The following is a 19,859-nucleotide window of genomic DNA, read 5'->3' on the forward strand; positions in this document are numbered from 1 at the left end:
GCCCTAACACACTGTATTGCTGACATCAAATCGTGGCTGGGGAAAAATGTCCTCCTTTTGAACGAGGATAAAACGGAGTACATTTTGTTTGGCGACGATGTTCTTGTGGGCTCTGATTCTTTGTCTTCAAACTGTCTGTGAAGAACCTCGGGGTGGACCTGAAGCTGAACTCACCTGGAACTCGGCCAGGAAGAGGCGCCCCTCATCAGCCAGCTTCTTCTTGTATGTGTCGAGCAAAGCGTCGGCAGGGATCGGCTCCACGTTCAACAGGCGCTCCTCTTCGTCTGCAGGAGTTACAAAAGAAATACTTGAATAAATGAATACTCTCACTCAGTCAGCTGATAATGGAGGGAAACTCACTTTGCGGGATGAGCCGTAAGTGTTCAGTCATATTACTGTGGACAGAACAGACACAATTTATATTCATATTATTATTTTATTTATTCATGTATTTGGGGCAAGTGACAAGTTCAAGTCTGATCTGTAACTGCGCTCACTTATCTTCAGAGTTACTATACTTAAAGGGACTATGCGGAGTTTAAAATGTTAAAACTATGAATTTTCCTCCCCCTACATGTTCCAGCCATGTCCCGAACCTGTTCACCTGCTCTCAAAAAAGTGTTAAGTCTGAATTGCCGTCATCCACGAGCTTAAAGGGATGTTTCAGGATTTTTGACATAGGGCCTCATTTCCTAGTTTTCCAGAGTGTTGTTGATTTCTGGAGATATTTGTTTTTTTTAATCCAAGCAGCATATTTGAAGAGTTTAGTGGTGCTAGGCTAGTGCTAGGCTAGCGCATGTCTATGGTAACTCGTAGCCTGCATTAAAAACCTCTTATTATACGGCTCTTCACAGCGTAAGTAGAAGCTCCGTTGATTTGAATGGGATTTCCCAATGTTCTACCGGTCATTATTTTCTGATAAAGGACCTCTGAGAAAAATAATGACGCTGCCAATGGCAACGGAGTTGGTGCTTTCATATCACTCCACGCGTACGTAGCAGCGACACTATCTGTCCCGTCACTGCGAGAGAAGTCGGGGAATCGCTCGTGAAGTTAGCGTGAGTCTGACTTTCAACTTACCCAGAGATTCCTCACCATTTCTCCACTCCAACTGCGCCTTCAACTAAGTAGCTAGGCTAGCTACTAGCCTTGCTGCTTCTAGCCTAGCAAAACGTTGCCTAGCAACGCGCAAACTTTTGGGAACTATTTGTCGCGGAAGTCATTAAATAAACCTTTCGACCTTCATAAAAGCATACGAAGTTTATGTTGTGTGTGTTCAGTTGGCAAATGGCCATATAATAAGCGGGATAATGTATAGAACGCTGGTCATTATCGGGAAAATAAGCACCTTCAGGTGCTTTATTTTCCGCTTCGCGTCGGGGGTACTTATTTTCCCGGTAATGACCAGCGTTCTATACATTATCCCTTACTTCAAAATCACGGGCTCGTCCTCCAAACGTTGCCATATCTGATTTGTAGGAAGCTCCTTTGTGAATTCCACGTGTAGTGATGCGGCCGCAGGTAAACAAACTACTGTAGATCCGGTAACCGAGCAGATCAATCCGCCGCTGCGTAGCTTACAACCAGGAAGCTGATGCTGCTCAAATAGAAGTTCTTTTAAATGCAAAATAGTTCTAATTTAAAAATGATTCAGTCAACACAGACATTTATATGGGTAGTCTGGTGTTATAAGTGATTTACCTCAGGTGCACTGTGCTTGGGTCAGATTGTTTTTAATGCAGGCTACAAGTTACCATAGACATGCACTAGCCTAGCACTAGCCTAGCACCACTAAACGCTTCAAATATAAAGACTGCATGAATTAAAAAAAAAAAAAAAAATCGCTAGAAATCAACAACACTCTGGATAACTAGGAAATGATATGTCAAAAATCCTGAAACATCCCTTTAAGATAGAAACTGCAGTTATGCGTAAGACCTGAGGTGGCAGTAATGAGCATAAAAAAAATACCAACTTGCAACTAGTCCCTTTAAGCCACTTTTTGAAGTAACTGTGTGTAACTACTTCATATATTACTTCTACTTGAGTAATAGCAAAGTAAAATATCTGTTTTGTACGTGAGTTAAAAATAGTATGTTTTTATATCTCAAGTTAAAAAATTACTTTAATTTGATACATTTTAACTTATATGTATCAAAGGAGAGACATTGAGCTGTTTACCTCCAGTAACTTCATGTTTCAAGATTTTCTTTCTAATATTGCAGAGTAAAAAGGCAAAGCATAAAAGAAAATCCCCCTTTCATTTATGGAAATTGAGCAGAACTGGAGCAATAGCATAGAAAAAGTCAGGGCTTATGACTGATCGGCTAATCCAGTGGTTCTCAACCTGGGGGTCGGGACCTCCAAGAGGGTCGCGAGACGAATTAGGGGGGTCACCAGATCATGTAGATAAAATATGCATATTTTTATTAGCATATAATCTAATATTTTATTGTAGCATGTGTGTGCCATTATTTGTATGTAATTTGATGAAGTTTACTTTAGCCATTTGTTTTTTGTCTTTGTTTTTTAAGAATTATGTAGACTAATGTGCCTGTTTCTCACGGTGTGACCAGGGCGGGGGGGTCACGAACCCCTTTAACTGTTATAATGGGGGTCGTGGCTCCAAAAGGTTGAGAACCACTGGGCTAATCAATAACAGATTTCAAAATAGAGACGAGCTAAAGCAGTATTTTTTTCTTCATAGAATCAAACAACAAACAGAAACTGTTCAGAGTCTAAACAGTTCTGGCAAATGACAAAGTAACAGGAAAAAGGTAAAGTCAGGGCGTTTTCACACGTCGGCCTGGCCTGGCTGGCCTCCGGGGCGGGTGTGAAAGCGCTGATCTCGGCCCGGACTAGTTTAGCTTTCATTCAACTTTTTGGAGCAAATGATCAGGCACTGATGAGTGAGAGCATGTGACTGTGGACTGAAGTCACTTTGAAGTATTGCACAGGTGAAACTAACCCTGGGTCGGCCCACAAAGCGCTCCAACACGGGTGACAACGGGTGGCAGCTCTTCCAGCCTGCACACGGGACTTACTGTGACCTGCGGCGCCTCAGGACATAAATCTTGTACAGGACCACGAGTAGAGCCACGGACGTGATGAGGATGAGGAACACCAGGAAACCAATCAGAGCCTTGTCGTTGACTACACACAAACAAATCACAGGCCGTGTCTCCAAACAGGAGTGAAATCAATGTTCAAGGAGGAAAAGAGAGGAACATACAGAGGGTGTCCACCGTTTTGATTCTTGGTTCGCTTCCGTGTTTCCAATTATAGGCTCGGACCTGAAGACAAACAGAACGGTTAGGAAACAAAAACACATTTAGCTTTAATCTGATCGCTTCAATCAAAATAAACATGACATCCAGGAGTATTTGCTCCATTTCTGATCTATGGGGACATTCTGGCTCTTTCACAGCACAGATGATGCAAAGGGTCAAACATCTTTATTTATAATCGCAGTTTCATTTGAAAATAACGCTGATCTCACTGCACCTCTAGTGGCAGAATTTACTTAAATGCGCCACTATAGCTGCCAGGGCTTGTAGCTGTAACTTTATATGTGTGTAAAGAGGGTAAAATGAGCAGAATGTCCAGAATATGGCTAGAACTGATTTACTGGGTTGTTGAAGTTGGTAAGGTTTCCACTAATATCAAATATTAGCAGATTATCATATTTTCGAAATTCTGCAGATCTACACAGTCCCTTTATTTCGGACGTTTTATGCAAAAATAGTTGGCAAGCTCTTTCCATGACTTAGTCTTTGTATTTATTTATTAGTTTATTTGGTCAGGACAGTGCATGTTGTTGAACCCGCCCATGGCCTATTGTACATGTTTTTTGTGGTAGGGGAAACTGGAGTACCCGGAGGAATCGAACCTGGGACCGAATACCATCAAGTACGAACTCACCTCCACTCTGTAGGTCGTTAAGTAGTTGAGGTCTCTGAATTCAAATTCACATTTGTCTTTGTATGTTTTCGATGGCTTTTCGTCTGCCTTTTTCTCCAAATAGAGAGTGGCTTCATAGTGCTTCAAATTTCCTCTGAGATTCCCGGGCTCACAAGTCACAAAGAACACATTGTTCTCTGTGACCTTCACGTTCAACTTTCTGACTTCATCAGGTTCTGCAATACAAAACATCAACTATCAAACAAACAAAGCACGACTTCAACCATGAATGCATCTAAAATCACTCTGAATATGTGAGGGCTCGGGTCATTTTAATCTGCTACATTTTATACGACATGGGCTTTATGAAGAATGTTTGATCTAATTTCATCCATTTATTAAAATCTTTTTAAATATTTGAAATGAGAAACATACAATTCAAATACATGAAGAAAGAAAAATAAAAGAATAAAAAGCCTTATTGTACATGTGTTATGTTCCTACCTCCTTCTTGAGTCCGTATGGATTTGCCCTGCATCTCTGGGGGCACACGTTGGCCATTGTAGGAGGTAAAGATTTTACACTTGTAGTCAGTAAATGGTTCCAGTCCCATCACTTCACACTTTCGAAGTGAATCATCAATACCTGAAAATACATCCAGGAAGACGTCAATGGACAGGAACAGGAAAACAAGGCTTTATTTTGTATTATTTATTTGGTCGGGACAGTGCATGTTAATAAACATGCATGTAAACAATTTCCATCCGACGCCCCCCCAGTCGCACTCTCATTCATCCAGGCCTATTGTACATGTTTTTATTGGTAGGGGAAACTGGAGTACCCGGAAAAACCTGGGACCTTCTAGTTGTGAAGCACAAGCACTAACTGCTGCGCCACCGTGCCGCCTGCGAGTTCACACTGAAGGAAATCAGGTTAATTACATGTGTTTGCTCAGGTCTACGGGAGGTCTAGGGAGGTCTACGAGAGGTCTATGAGAGGTCTACGGGAGGTCTATGGGAGGTCTTCGAGAGGTCTACGGGAGGTCTACGAGAGGTCTATGAGAGGTCTACGGGAGGTCTATGAGAGGTCTACGACAGGTCTATGAGAGGTCTATGAGAGGTCTACGGGAGGTCTATGAGAGGTCTATGAGAGGTCTATGAGAGGTCTACGGGAAGTCTACGAGAGGTCTATGAGAGGTCTACGGGAGGTCTATGGGAGGTCTTCGAGAGGTCTACGGGAGGTCTATGAGAGGTCTATGAGAGGTCTACGGGAGGTCTAGGGAGGTCTACGAGAGGTCTATGAGAGGTCTACGGGAGGTCTATGGGAGGTCTTCGAGAGGTCTACGGGAGGTCTACGAGAGGTCTATGAGGGGTCTACGGGAGGTCTATGGGAGGTCTTCGAGAGGTCTACGAGAGGTCTATGAGAGGTCTATGGGAGGTCTATGAGAGGTCTACGGGAGGTCTATGAGAGGTCTACGACAGGTCTATGAGAGGTCTATGAGAGGTCTACGGGAGGTCTATGAGAGGTCTATGAGAGGTCTATGAGAGGTCTATGAGAGGTCTATGAGAGGTCTACGGGAGGTCTACGAGAGGTCTATGAGAGGTCTACGGGAGGTCTATGGGAGGTCTTCGAGAGGTCTACGGGAGGTCTATGAGAGGTCTATGAGAGGTCTACGGGAGGTCTACGAGAGGTCTATGAGAGGTCTACGGGAGGTCTATGAGAGGTCTATGAGAGGTCTACGGGAGGTCTACGAGAGGTCTATGAGAGGTCTACGGGAGGTCTACGAGAGGTCTATGAGAGGTCTACGGGAGGTCTATGGGAGGTCTTCGAGAGGTCTACTAGAGGTCTACGAGAGGTCTACGAGAGGTCTATGAGAGGTCTATGAGAGGTCTATGAGAGGTCTACGGGAGGTCTTCGAGAGGTCTACTAGAGGTCTACGAGAGGTCTACGAGAGGTCTACGAGAGGTCTATGAGAGGTCTATGAGAGGTCTACGGGAAGTCTACGGGAGGTCTATGAGAGGTCTACGGGAGGTCTATGAGAGGTCTTCGAGAGGTCTACTAGAGGTCTATGAGAGGTCTACGGGAGGTCTATGAGAGGTCTATGAGAGGTCTACGACAGGTCTATGAGAGGTCTATGAGAGGTCTACGGGAGGTCTATGAGAGGTCTATGAGAGGTCTACGACAGGTCTATGAGAGGTCTACGGGAGGTCTATGAGAGGTCTTCGAGAGGTCTACTAGAGGTCTATGAGAGGTCTATGAGAGGTCTACGAGAGGTCTATGAGAGGTCTACGAGAGGTCTACGAGAGGTCTATGAGAGGTCTACGATAGGTCTACGAGAGGTCTACGAGAGGTCTACGGGAGGTCTACGAGAGGTCTACGAGAGGTCTACGAGAGGTCTACGATAGGTCTACGATAGGTCTACGGGAGGTCTACGGGAGGTCTACGGGAGGTCTACGGGAGGTCTACGAGAGGTCTACGAGAGGTCTACGAGAGGTCTACGAGAGGTCTACGAGAGGTCTATGAGAGGTTTACGAGAGGTCTATGAGAGGTCTATGAGAGCGAACACTATTTGTTATCCTCAAACCATGAGATGTTTTCGTTACATCTCTACAATGTCTCTGAGACCTCGTTCGATACCAAAGGAGACTTCTAAGTAGAGTTTAGATTCTCTACCCGAGCTCGACCCTGATATTCCCCGCCACTATCCTCGGGTCGGGCATCAAGAATTATGTTTTTTTTATTTAAAAAATGTAATAATGTCATTATAATCTCTAATAAAGATCCAAGATATAGGCTTAAACTATTGGATACAAACTATGATAATACTTATCCCTGGGTGCTGATAGGGCGGGAGGTGGTTCGGGGGGCGGGCGCATGGGCTGATTGCTGTCACATTGCAGCAGCAAGGCCAGGCAACAACACCACAGAGAACATCGTTATTCATCCTTTATCTCAGGACAGTGTTTAACTTACAGTGGATAAAAAAGCAGTCTGGTTCCCGTTTGTGCGTAAAAAGTCGGCTTTTGTGAATACAGCACGGCATTAAATAAATAATTATTTACGTCGGGTTTGTTCCAGGCTCGGGCTGACAATTCAAGTTAATTGCTCAGGTCGGGTCGGGTCGGGCAAGATGCCAGATCTAAGCTCTACCTTAAAGAGTCGTACGCTCTCCTCCGGTAAATCCTTATTACGTTATCGGCTCAACAGTTTAATCACATTATCGGCCACATCACGTTATTGACTAATTGCATTTTGAAACTAGCATGATTTATTACGTTATCAGTTCCTACAGACCCTATTACTCTCTCCCCTCCAGATGTGAGGTGGTGCACTAACCGCTGGACTTTGGTGCCTCCCCGTATTTTGAACAGCTGCATTCATATTTCAGTTTAGGACGGAGCTGAGTGATGTCGCAGTTTTCAGTCTTTGTGTTCCACTCAAGAGTAATGGAGGTCTCAGTAGCAGATGACTTGCTGATCGATACATCAAGCTCTGTAAAATAAAAAGAAAACCTTCACAACGTGTCCACCACACAGTGACTGTAATGTTGACCTGAGAGAAAATCCTCACCACAGGAGGTGTTGACACGGACGGGCTCTGTTCTTTTGATTATTTCATCATCCTTCTTGATATTTCCGGTGCAGTTGAGGACTTGGAAGGGCTCCACTTTAGACAAAGTGATGTTGGACTCTGCGACACAAAACTAACTTTGAACTCAGGAAATATACAATTAGCTTCTTTATGTATATTTATTATCCTTGGGTATTGTCTCTTTTTCTTGTCTGAAAGTTGAGCAGCGCCCTCCACATTTTAAATCGAAACAAAGCCCTTAGACAATCTGTTACCACTCAATTCCACTTTACTTCTAAAAACACATATTGTTTCTTCTGATAAACAAAACCGTTCCATTTATGAATCACAAAACAATCACCCCTAAGAATGTACTTTATCCAAAGGTGTCTGTGTACCTCCACAGGTGTAATTAACTGTGAGCTTGCAGTTGTCAGGCAGCGGGAGGTCAATTTGAGGTGGATGTCCAGTTTTGGTTGCTGTTGGGGTCAGGTTCATCAATCCGACAAACGTTTCTGCAACAGACAGAACGCACGAGTTAAACACGTCATACAACTGAAGCTTTGAAACAAACTCCCTCTAAAAATCCCCCAAATCCTTTTCCTCAACAGTAAAACTAAATAATGACAATAAGAATTTCAATGAATGATGAAAGCTAATCTAGAGACCAATGCTAATTTACATTTTTCCAAACGTCTATGATTGGGCTTTTGACTTGTCGCCCAGAGCGGGTTTGAGCTGGACAGACACTCTCATAAAGTTTCTGTATGACTTACTAGCATCCAGGTATTTGGTGTCCTTGACGGTACAGTTAGACTGGCTGTAGGTTACAGTGAAGTTGGTGCAGAGGTCATTCAGGGTGGTGTTAACGCAGCATTGTTGTTGTTGTCCACAGGATTGAGCCGACTCTTGGTTTGCATTTACGTGTTCACAGCTAATCTTCCAGCGCGTCGTCATGGAGAGACTCCCTGTGGTTCTGGGTTTGTAGGTGAAGTCTCCTTTCTCTGGAATACACAAAGTCACATCATTCATTATTTGGCACATTACACCAACATCCCCTTTGACCTCTGTGTGAAGGGTCTTACTAAAACAATCCCCCTTTACATATTTACATAAACATTTTCTAGTAAATCTTTCTCATGCGCTCAATAGTGTTAGACTTTTGCTTTAGTGTCCACAAACAGTCCTTTTCTAGTATCTGTTTCTCAAAGCTACACTCCGCTCATTTCTGTCCACGTTAGCATGGAGATGGTGTTTGGGAAGGGCCGGCAGCAGACACATACCTTTGACTTTGGTGCATTTATCTTTGACTTTAGTGCGTTTAGCTTTGACTTTAGTGCATTTAGCTTTGACTTTAGTGCGTTTAGCTTTGACTTTGGTGCATTTAGCTTGACTTTAGTGCGTTTAGCTTTGACTTTAGTGCATTTAGCTTTGACTTTAGTGCGTTTAGCTTTGACTTTAGTGCATTTAGCTTCGACTTTAGTGCGTTTAGCTTTGACTTTAGTGCATTTAGCTTTGACTTAAGTGCATTTATCTTTGACTTTAGTGCATTTAGCTTTGACTTTAGTGCATTTATCTTTGACTTTAGTGCATTTAGCTTTGACTTTAGTGCGTTTAGCTTTGACTTTAGTGCATTTAGCTTTGACTTTAGTGCGTTTAGCTTTGACTTTGGTGCATTTAGCTTGACTTTAGTGCATTTAGCTTTGACTTTAGTGCGTTTAGCTTTGACTTTAGTGCATTTAGCTTCGACTTTAGTGCGTTTAGCTTTGACTTTAGTGCATTTAGCTTTGACTTAAGTGCATTTAGCTTTGACTTTAGTGCATTTAGCTTTGACTTTAGTGCGTTTAGCTTTGACTTTAGTGCGTTTAGCTTTGACTTTAGTGCATTTAGCTTTGACTTTAGTGCGTTTAGCTTTGACTTTAGTGCATTTAGCATTGACTTTAGTGCATTTAGCTTTGACTTTAGTGCGTTTAGCTTTGACTTTAGTGCATTTAGCTTTGACTTTAGCGCATTTAGCTTTTAGCTTTGACTTTAGCGCATTTAGCTTTGACTTTAGCGCATTTAGCTTTGACTTTAGTGCATTTAGCTTTGACTTTAGTGCATTTAGCTTTGACTTTAGCGCATTTAGCTTTGACTTTAGTGCATTTAGCTTTGACTTTAGCGCATTTAGCTTTGACTTTAGCGCATTTAGCTTTGACTTTAGCGCATTTAGCTTTGACTCTAGCGCATTTAGCTTTGACTTTAGTGCATTTAGCTTTGACTTTAGTGCGTTTAGCTTTGACTTAAGTGCGTTTAGCTTTGACTTTAGTACATTTAGTTTTGACATTAGTGCATTTAGCTTTGACTTAAGTGCGTTTAGCTTTGGCTTTAGTGCATTTAGCTTTGAATTTTTGTGCATTTAGCTTTGACTTTAGTGCATTTAGCTTTGACTTTGGTGCATTTAGCTTTGACTTTAGCGCATTTAGCTTTGACTTTGGTGCATTTAGCTTTGACTTTAGCGCATTTAGCTTTGACTTTAGTACATTTAGTTTTGACTTTAGTGCATTTAGCTTTGACTTTAGCGCATTTAGCTTTGACTTTAGTGCATTTAGCTTTGACTTTAGTGCGTTTAGCTTTGACTTTAGCGCATTTAGCTTTGACTTTAGTGCATTTAGCTTTGACTTTAGTGCATTTAGCTTTGACTTTAGCGCATTTAGCTTTGACTTTGGTGCATTTAGCTTTGACTTTAGCGCATTTAGCTTTGACTTTAGTGCATTTAGCTTTGACTTTAGTGCGTTTAGCTTTGACTTTAGCGCATTTAGCTTTGACTTTAGTGCGTTTAGCTTTGACTTAAGTGCATTTAGCTTTGACTTTAGTGCATTTAGCTTTGACTTTACTGCATTTAGCTTTGACTTTAGCGCATTTAGCTTTGACTTTAGTGCATTTAGCTTTGACTTTAGCGCATTTAGCTTTGACTTTAGTGCATTTAGCTTTGACTTTAGAGCATTTAGCTTTGACTTTAGCGCATTTAGCTTTTAGCTTTGACTTTAGTGCATTTAGCTTTGACTTTAGCGCATTTAGCTTTGACTTTAGTGCATTTAGCTTTGACTTTAGTGCATTTAGCTTTGACTTTAGCGCATTTAGCTTTGACTTTAGTGCATTTAGCTTTGACTTTAGCGCATTTAGCTTTGACTTTAGCGCATTTAGCTTTGACTTTAGCGCATTTAGCTTTGACTCTAGCGCATTTAGCTTTGACTTTGGTGCATTTAGCTTTGACTTTAGTGCATTTAGCTTTGACTTTAGTACATTTAGTTTTGACTTTAGTGCATTTAGCTTTGACTTAAGTGCGTTTAGCTTTGGCTTTAGTGCATTTAGCTTTGACTTTAGTGCATTTAGCTTTGACTTTAGCGCATTTAGCTTTGACTTTAGTGCATTTAGCTTTGACTTTAGTGCGTTTAGCTTTGACTTTAGCGCATTTAGCTTTGACTTTAGTACATTTAGCTTTGACTTTAGTGCATTTAGCTTTGACTTTAGCGCATTTAGCTTTGACTTTGGTGCATTTAGCTTTGACTTTAGCGCATTTAGCTTTGACTTTAGTGCATTTAGCTTTGACTTTAGTGCGTTTAGCTTTGACTTTAGCGCATTTAGCTTTGACTTTAGTGCGTTTAGCTTTGACTTAAGTGCATTTAGCTTTGACTTTAGTGCATTTAGCTTTGACTTTAGTGCATTTAGCTTTGACTTTAGCGCATTTAGCTTTGACTTTAGTGCATTTAGCTTTGACTTTAGCGCATTTAGCTTTGACTTTAGTGCATTTAGCTTTGACTTTAGAGCATTTAGCTTTGACTTTAGCGCATTTAGCTTTTAGCTTTGACTTTAGTGCATTTAGCTTTGACTTTGGTGCATTTAGCTTTGACTTAAGTGCATTTAGCTTTGACTTTAGTGCATTTAGCTTTGACTTTAGTGCATTTAGCTTTGACTTTAGTGCATTTAGCTTTGACTTTAGTGCATTTAGCTTTGACTTTAGCGCATTTAGCTTTGACTTTGGTGCATTTAGATTTGACTTTAGTGCATTTAGCTTTGACTTTAGTGCATTTAGCTTTGACTTTAGCGCATTTAGCTTTGACTTTGGTGCATTTAGCTTTGACTTTAGTGCATTTAGCTTTGACTTTAGTGCGTTTAGCTTTGACTTAAGTGCATTTAGCTTTGACTTTAGTGCATTTAGCTTTGACTTTAGTGCGTTTAGCTTTGACTTTAGTGCGTTTAGCTTTGACTTTAGTGCATTTAGCTTTGACTTTAGTGCATTTAGCTTTGACTTTAGTGCATTTAGCTTTGACTTTAGCGCATTTAGCTTTGACTTTGGTGCATTTAGCTTTGACATGTTCAGTTTAAATAGAAAAGCCTTTGTGCACGTGTAACTCACTCATGTTGTTGGTTGTTATGGTTATGGAGGTGATATTGGCCTGGTCGGTGCAGTCCACCCCGCCTGTCCTCTTCAGTGTGACCTCATAGTCCGTGCAGGGTTTCAGGCCGATGACATTATGGGTCGAGTCGGTGAAATTTTTTGTTTTTTTGGTTTGGTTTTGCTCTGAGATGACAACGTCGAAGCGGCCGGTGGAGTTGATCAGGTCAATCTGAAGACCGAAGTCTATGGGCTTCACAGAAAACACGCCTGCAAAACAGTCAGAGAAGGAAACTGGAAAAATTAAAACAACTAACCACACCTTTGATGAGAGTAAAGTCAAATGTTTAGACAAGGAATCACTAAATCAATCATAACCAATCACTAAATTTCACCTTCATATTGCACATTAATAACAAAGAAAAGATCAAAAGCTCTGTAATGCCTGACTTTTCATATTCACAATACAGTCCTCAGATTGGACAAGTCGAATATTCAGTGTTCTGTAGCTAAATACAAGTTCAAACACTGCCCCCCGGCAGCCACATAGTTTCATCCCGCTGGATCCAAATGTCTAATAATGTGAATAATGAAGCGCGGGGAAGATGAACTGATCTCCATAAGGCATGAGGGTGTACACGAGACATTCACATATCACTTCCCAGGTTTTAATTCCATCATTTACATTATTAAAATTGCATCAAAATAAAAAAAAAGAGCAGAGCAAAAGTTTGGACACTTGCAGAGTTAATGCCTCGTAGAGTATGAATGAGCAAAGGCCGTTTGGAGAAGAAGGGGCACCATGCTATCCTCGAGGTGGATCCATCATCCTTTGGGTTTGTGTCACACCCAGTGGCCCAGGGAACAACTTTAGGTCAAAAGAAGACTGGGGTAAATTCATTTCCAACAAATTCTGAAGGAAAACGCAACACCATCTGTGAAAAAGCTGAAATGACTTCTACAAATGGACAAAGATCGTGAACACAGCTCCAAATCCACCATGGATGGACATGGACATGAAGATCTGTGGGTAAACCTCCAAAGAGCAACCTGTTACTTGTGGACAGCTTTTGTTTAGAGAAAGAGCTAAAGTCCCTTAAACTAGAACTGAAAGACTCTTGTCTGCCTATAAAGCGTTTCAAGCTGTAATGTTTGCCATATTTGGGGGCTACGAGGCATTACTCTGCAGGGTGTCCAAGCTTTGGTGTAAAACCATCAGGGGCACAGGCTCTAGTAGTGTGTACCTCCCAAAACCATCACAAAGGAGAATACTTACATGATTTATTGTTCATGGGGTCATCTGTCACGGCTGGAGTTAAAAGAGAAGAGGACAGTTTGTTAAAGTTGCAGCGGGAGGCATCCTTGTACTTGTGGTCGGTCATTGGACTTACGGATCGGTGAAGTTGTGTTGGTCGCTCTTGCAGCTTGGCTAGGTTTGAACTGGGTGGGCAGGGGGGACGTAGAAACCATGGGAGCTGTAGAAACCATGGGAGCTGTTGGACCCACGGGAGTCGGAGCGGATGAGTTTGAGGCTGAGGGGACAGCAAAAGTCAGTGTTTACTCACTTTGTAGGTCTGACTATTCCCAGGTCACTATGTGTATGTGTAAGGGTCGATCTCTGGAATGACTGTACAGAGGATCTTAAATGATGTCCCTCTCTCTTCCACCTAAAGAGAATGTATAAAAGTATTACAATTGAAAAATATATACCTTTTCAGTCATTTTGTATGTTATGTTATGAAGAAGAATACTTAACTGAATGTATCTTTTGTCATAATTTTGACCGAATAGACTGAAACTGAACTATTTGATCCAATGACATAAAGCTGCAGACCCGGAGGCAGCGTGTCCAGAACCGTCACAGCGCCCTCTGCTGTTTTAGGGCGTCTTTTGTCTTGGAAAGTACTAGCCGTACAGTAAAGTCATTTTTACTATCTCTTCCCTTTAAGGATCGATCTGTAACTTTGGAAAATGATGATGTTTTCAGAGATTAGGTTTACATTTTTATGAATGACTCAAGTAGAAGTTTACAAGCACCTCATGAAAATAAAACATGTATAACAGTTACTGAATAACCTGTGTGTGGCTTTACTCTGTCCTCTGCACAAAGATATCACTCAAAGCACACAATTACCATTACGGGTAAGTCTCATAATGATCTGCATTTTGGTTTTGATCTTGTTGTTGTTGTTTGGTTAGAAAGTGAGACTGAAAAGAAGGAAAAATCCTAAAAAGTCCTCCAGATCAAAACATGAGTCCGGTCATGTGTGTGAAGTCGGAATTAGAGAAGCCCTTCTCTTTGGTCCTCAGGGCGGGGAGCCGACATTACTGTAACACCACCCCCTGCTGGCCAGGGGCGACTCCAAAAGCACCCTTTTAAAATGAACTCCAATGGAGACTTTACACCTCCCTAACACAGCTCAAAAGCCTGGCTCCAAACAGTTTTCTTTTGTCTGAAAAGTGCTGTGACCCATGTGACAGAGAAGCCTGTTTTTAACCAGGCTTGTTTTTGGGCGCTCACTGGCCCTCGTTTGGAACATGCTCTGTGAGAGGACCAAGCTGCGCCATCTTATTTTCACAAACACCGAAATACAGTACAGTACATGGTTGTCCCTGTCTGTGCTTCTGGTTTCACATCCATTGGCTGTATTTAGGGCCATGCTGTTACATTTAATCACCAGCAGGTGGCATAAAAAGCAATTATTTTGTTCTTACACTGCAAAAAGTAAATATCAAGCATCGTCTTAAATGACTTGAATTGAGGAAATGTATCTTGTTTTGAGTGGTTTTCCCTCATTTAGACATTTTTCCTGATCGGACCCAGTTTGCTTTGCTTGTTTGAGGACATTTCAGACCAGTTCTAGGGTAAATCTCGCTTGAAATAAGAAAGTAAAATTGCCAATGAGATAAGACCAATTTTCTTACCCCATTGGCAAAGAAAATGACCTGAAATAAGGACGAAATGTATCGAAACGAGTCAGAAACATCTCAGAACAAGTGAAATAATCTAGGACAAATGCCCAACAACAACTTAACTAGTCAAAACAACAAAAATTTGGATTATTATGCTCAAATTGAGATGTTTATACTGATCTAGTTAATTACTTTTTGCAGTGTATAGTTTCCATTTGATTACACCTATAAATAAAGACTAAACGAATACAAAAAGATGACTTGAAAACTATGTATTATTTTGTGAATGAGGTCCCTGCAGTGGCTCTAAGGCCCCCATGGGGTTCCTGAAGCCCACGTTGGAAAACACTAGTCTAATGGTCTCATTTGAAAGACAAAAAAGCACATTTGGGCTGAATTATGATTATAATGATTATGTTTGTATAACAGGATGTTGTCATTGGATAAAGAAGTTCACAAGTCACGTTTATATTGGGACCGTCTCACAAACCCATGTTAAAAGTGACAAACAAAATATCAGAGAATTGATTCAGGTAATCGTAAAGTCAAATCCATTGAAATCCTCTTCAAAAAACGTCATCAATTTTTGCCTTTTTTTCTTCATGGTCTTCACTTATGGTCCCACATATATACGAGATACAAGCTCTTTTAAAAACCGACTTAAACATCATCTTAACCTCTTAACCCCCACCTGAACCGAGCACGTTTTCTCCAGTTTGACTTTAGCCAAATCTAAAAGCTTCTGGAAAAAGAAGCATCAAAATTGAGACGAAAACGAAGACGGAAAAGTCACAAAAATGTGCGATGAAAACCCGACAAAAAAGCAATGAAACAAAAGTGACGACAACGCGGCAACAATGTGAGGAAAAAGACCCTTCAGTTTTCAAATGAGGCGTCACTCTGGCCTATAGGCTGCAAACTTTTAGATTTGGGTGAAGCCGACCTGGAGAAAATGGTCAATGCGGGGGTTAAGAGGTTAATCAGTTAATCAGTCCTGCGCTCAGTTGAACTCTAATGTAATTTGTAGAGTTATTGTGTTGTGTTTTGTATCCCTGTACACATTGTATGGCTTGTGTGACCTGCTTTGGGACAGATGTGTGTACTTGTATATGATGGATCATGAATGTGTGTTGTCCCGACCAAATATATAAATAAATAAGTACAAAACAGTATTTCAAACGATAAAAATAAAAGATGAGGAAGGATGTGTGATACAACTCGAAACTGAACAATGACTCATTTTGTCCTGAAAGGGCCACCATCACAAAACAGAGCAAGCTAAACCCAGGCTTTAACTCAAGACCAGGTGAGGAAAGGGAGAGAGTTCAGCCACTTGGCGGAGCTGAACACTTCATAGAGACTTTAGTTTATGATAATAGGGCTGGGAGACACTACAGGTAAAACTCAATTTTTTCAGTTTTCAGGTTTTGGGCCAAATTGGTCTCTGAACATATAAGCTTTCACCCGGAAACAGAAAATATGACTAATTTTCACAAGAACATGTTTAAATGTTGCGCTGATTCAATGTTCCCCCATAGACTTATATGGGAGAATGCAATTTCAAGGGCCTTTTTCTCAAAACACATTTTTCTGTCATTGTAGCGACACTATGTCCACGTCAGTCGGACCTAAAGACTTCAAATTTTCCAGCCTTGGACTGAACAATATTTGGAAGATTTCTTCAGAGGGATTTTTTATTATTTAATCCCTAAGCCCCATTTATTGAGTTTTGAATGTCAAAAAATAAGGCGAAAATTACATTTTTTTTAATTTTTCCACTAAAAAACACCTTGTTCTTATATAAAAAGATAAAATGACAGAAAACTTGCAAAGTATCTGTTAATATACATTTTTCCCCTATTCACCTGCAGTGTCTCGCCTTAAAGACTGAAGGAAGCATGAGCAGTTCTGTCTATATTTGTCACAATGTCGAAGCATTATCTTACTAAGCTATTCCCACGTCATGTGCTGTCAAGTGCAACCTTTATCAATATAGCACATCTGACTGTGAAAAACCTCCCTTTTGGTACTTTTGAACTACAATACTTCAGTACTTTTACTAAAACAGAGCACTCGAGAACTTCACCCACTGCTTCTGTTTTGCCTTCATTCTGTATTTTTCATAGAAGTCATCCCAAAGATTCGGCTCCCAGTAAAGAGCCATAAATCGGAGGAAACAACCGCCAGGGGTTCATTTACCAAAGGTTTGCTCCTGTGCCAAACGAGTAGCATGTGCAGAAGTGACAGACGGGACAGTACATGACTCCGCTGGTCAGTCATTTACACATTTCTTAGTCTAAAACTGCAACACGGGTGATTTGGTCAGTTTAGCGCAGTCATATGTGGACAGTACAGCTCTCTAAAACGACACGCATGATCAAAAGCTCAACAGTTTCACCATAAACCCTGGACATCGGACTCTAAAGCCTCTCACAGTTGACCTGCTGCACAGAGAAAAAGAAAAAAAAAAGAACATTTCAAGAACAAACTCAAGTTCAAGGCACACCTTTTGAGTCACAATGTGATGAAAACGGGAAAACCCCTTTTTGTCACATATTGTTGCTACTTCGCACCAAATGTCTATAATGAGGCACAGAAAACCTTTTGTGTAAATAATCTAATAATCAGTTTAAATCCCTTGTAAAGGACTATCCTCCATGTGACCGCTCTTGTTTTTAAACATGCAAAATGGACAGGTCTGAGTTCATTCTACACATTAGGACATGGCTGAACATGTAGGGGGAGGAAAATACATCATTGTAACATTTTTAAACTCTGTGTAGTCTCTTTAAATGGTGAAATGGATTGTTCAGGGAGTATCTTGCAATCTCAGTTTTCTAATCAATATTTCATGTCATGCTCTGTAACTTGAAAAATACTGTCAATTTCTAGTAATATCTGAATGTTTCATTTGGTTAAATATATGAACAAAGTGCTCTCTCTCACATGTGTTTGATATAGATGATGATACCTCCAGTATAATGATAGTTTGTAGCCAATAGGGTGCTTCCTCACGCTATGTAAAAAAAAAAAAACATTTAAATCTGCTTTCCTCCAACCCAGCATTTGATGATGGGTCATATAAAGATTCAGTAGCCAAAATATTAGCAAATTTAAAGAATATTTAGAACTTGCTCAATGCGATTAATTGTTCAAAATACAAAAAAATGCATTTTTTTAAACTATTTTTATCAATGACCTGATAGAACGGGAAGTGTATTAGTACACAGTATTAGCAGTGTATTAGTCTGTAACTTTGCACACACATTAAGTAGAAAACTTTTGTTAACAGATTCTTAAAGTTGGCCTAGACCAGTGGTTCTCAACCTGGGGGTCGGGCCATTTGTTTTTTTCTTTGATTTTTAAGAATTATGTCGGCTAATGTTCCGATTTCTCACGGTGTGACCCGGGCGGGGGGTCCCGAACCCCTTTAACTGTTATAATGGGGGTTGTGGCTCCAAAGGGTTGAGAACCACTGGCCTAGACCATGCATAGTTGAGCTTGTTTGGATTTAATTGAAAGTAATAAAAGTCTCTGAACCTTGGGTTGGCGCCATGCAGTGTTAATTTTGACAACATATATTAGTTTAGTTTTAGTCTTTGTCTTTTGACTAAAATGTAATTTAATTTTAGTCTAGTTTTAGTCGACTAAAATTGCAAGTAAATTTAGTCGACTAAATTTAAGACTAATTTAGTCGACTTATATTTCTAATATCCATTATAATCATATTTAATCTTGTTCCACTGCTTCATGGAGCTGCTCCACATGAACAAAGCTCAGAGCTGATCCTTTAACAGAGAATTGACATGATCTGAGGCTCTTTCAGACGCTCAATAGAAGTTTGGATGATTTTAGTCTCTCCTTTTCATTTTTATTTAGTCTTATTTTAGTCGACTAAAATATCTGGACATTTTAGTCATAGTTTTAGTCTCATGAAAAACTTTTAATTTAGTTTTAGTCCAATTTTACTCGTTAAAAATATCACTTTGACTAAAATTAAGACTAAATATTTTAGTCGACGAAATTAACACTGGCGCTATGTGACTTTCGAGAGGTAAAAACTTCAATAGAGTTGAGCAAGTCTCAAATATCAATATTTTCAGCTAAAACGTTTTGTACAGCTCATCTATGACAAGCATCATGTAATGGAGGGTTGGAGAACACTGCCCTGAAACTTTCGTTTTTCAGAAGCACCCTAACGTACACACAAAATAAAACGAGTCACAATCAGCGGTCACCGATGAGGAGAGAAAAGTCTATATTTTTGCTAACAATTGGTCAGAAGCAAATTAACCTTAACACAAGATAGTTCACTGGCAAAGCGATTTTTGCAAACCTACTGGTAACACACTGACAGTTTCCATCATATTTGATCACACCGTGTCAGGCCAGTCCGCTAGTTAGATTATACACATCATCTAAAATGTTTAGCGCAACAAATGAACTCCACTTTTAACGTAAAGCAGCGCCTTCTCAGAACTGTGTAAATGTAAACGGTGACTTGTGATGTTCGCTGCGCCCACTGGGATGTGTGAAGACGACATCACATCGTGGACCAGTTGCCATGACAATAAAACAAAGATTTCAGAGGCGCTATTTCAGAAACAAACCACAACATCCTGCCGAGAACTGCTTCTCCTTTCAGTCACTCATTCTTGGCTCAGCTCAGGGCCGCGCTGAACACTATGTCAGGACACTTTTCTCTCTTCACGGCCTTCCCCAACCCAAAGAAATCACCATGTTCAACAACTGTCTCAAATTTCATTCAGTCAAAACTCAACTCTGAAGCCGTTGGTGTCAAAGTCAAAAGCAAAACTGAAATGGACATATTATGTTACTCGGGGTTCATTAACTTCAGTGTTTGATGATGCCTATGTTGCGATATACAGTATGAGGCTTATGGGCTAAAGCATTTCTCACGATAAGTTTGAATATTTATTGCAAAAATGATAAATGGCAATAAATCATGACGCCCTGCAGTGCGGCTCCTCCCACTCAGACGATGGAACAGTGTTCACATTCATTTTTTAAGTTGCATTTGCAAATGAGGACACTATGCCGTTCAATCTGTCAATTACTTTCCACACAGCAGTGAAAT

The 19,859-nt window shown here is 40.6% G+C and overlaps 1 protein-coding gene across 1 annotated transcript in view; it reads right to left on the reverse strand.

Moving 5' to 3' along the window:
* ptprc (protein tyrosine phosphatase receptor type C) overlaps positions 1–19,859 on the reverse strand; it is a gene marked incomplete at its 5' end in the record, with an annotated part of 45,860 nt that overhangs the window by 17,949 nt on the left and 8,052 nt on the right. Inside the window, 12 exons of the mRNA XM_079581141.1 lie at positions 175–284; positions 361–395; positions 3,045–3,153; positions 3,233–3,293; positions 3,922–4,136; positions 4,405–4,545; positions 7,237–7,392; positions 7,471–7,590; positions 7,869–7,985; positions 8,247–8,474; positions 11,870–12,118; positions 13,240–13,380. Coding sequence (XP_079437267.1) covers positions 175–284; positions 361–395; positions 3,045–3,153; positions 3,233–3,293; positions 3,922–4,136; positions 4,405–4,545; positions 7,237–7,392; positions 7,471–7,590; positions 7,869–7,985; positions 8,247–8,474; positions 11,870–12,118; positions 13,240–13,380 — 1,682 coding nt within the window. The remainder of the gene's footprint in view (positions 1–174; positions 285–360; positions 396–3,044; positions 3,154–3,232; positions 3,294–3,921; positions 4,137–4,404; positions 4,546–7,236; positions 7,393–7,470; positions 7,591–7,868; positions 7,986–8,246; positions 8,475–11,869; positions 12,119–13,239; positions 13,381–19,859) is intronic.

Source organism: Gobius niger (genome assembly GCF_951799975.1).
Source record: "Gobius niger genome assembly, chromosome: 22".
Classification (NCBI taxonomy): Eukaryota; Metazoa; Chordata; class Actinopteri; order Gobiiformes; family Gobiidae; genus Gobius; species Gobius niger.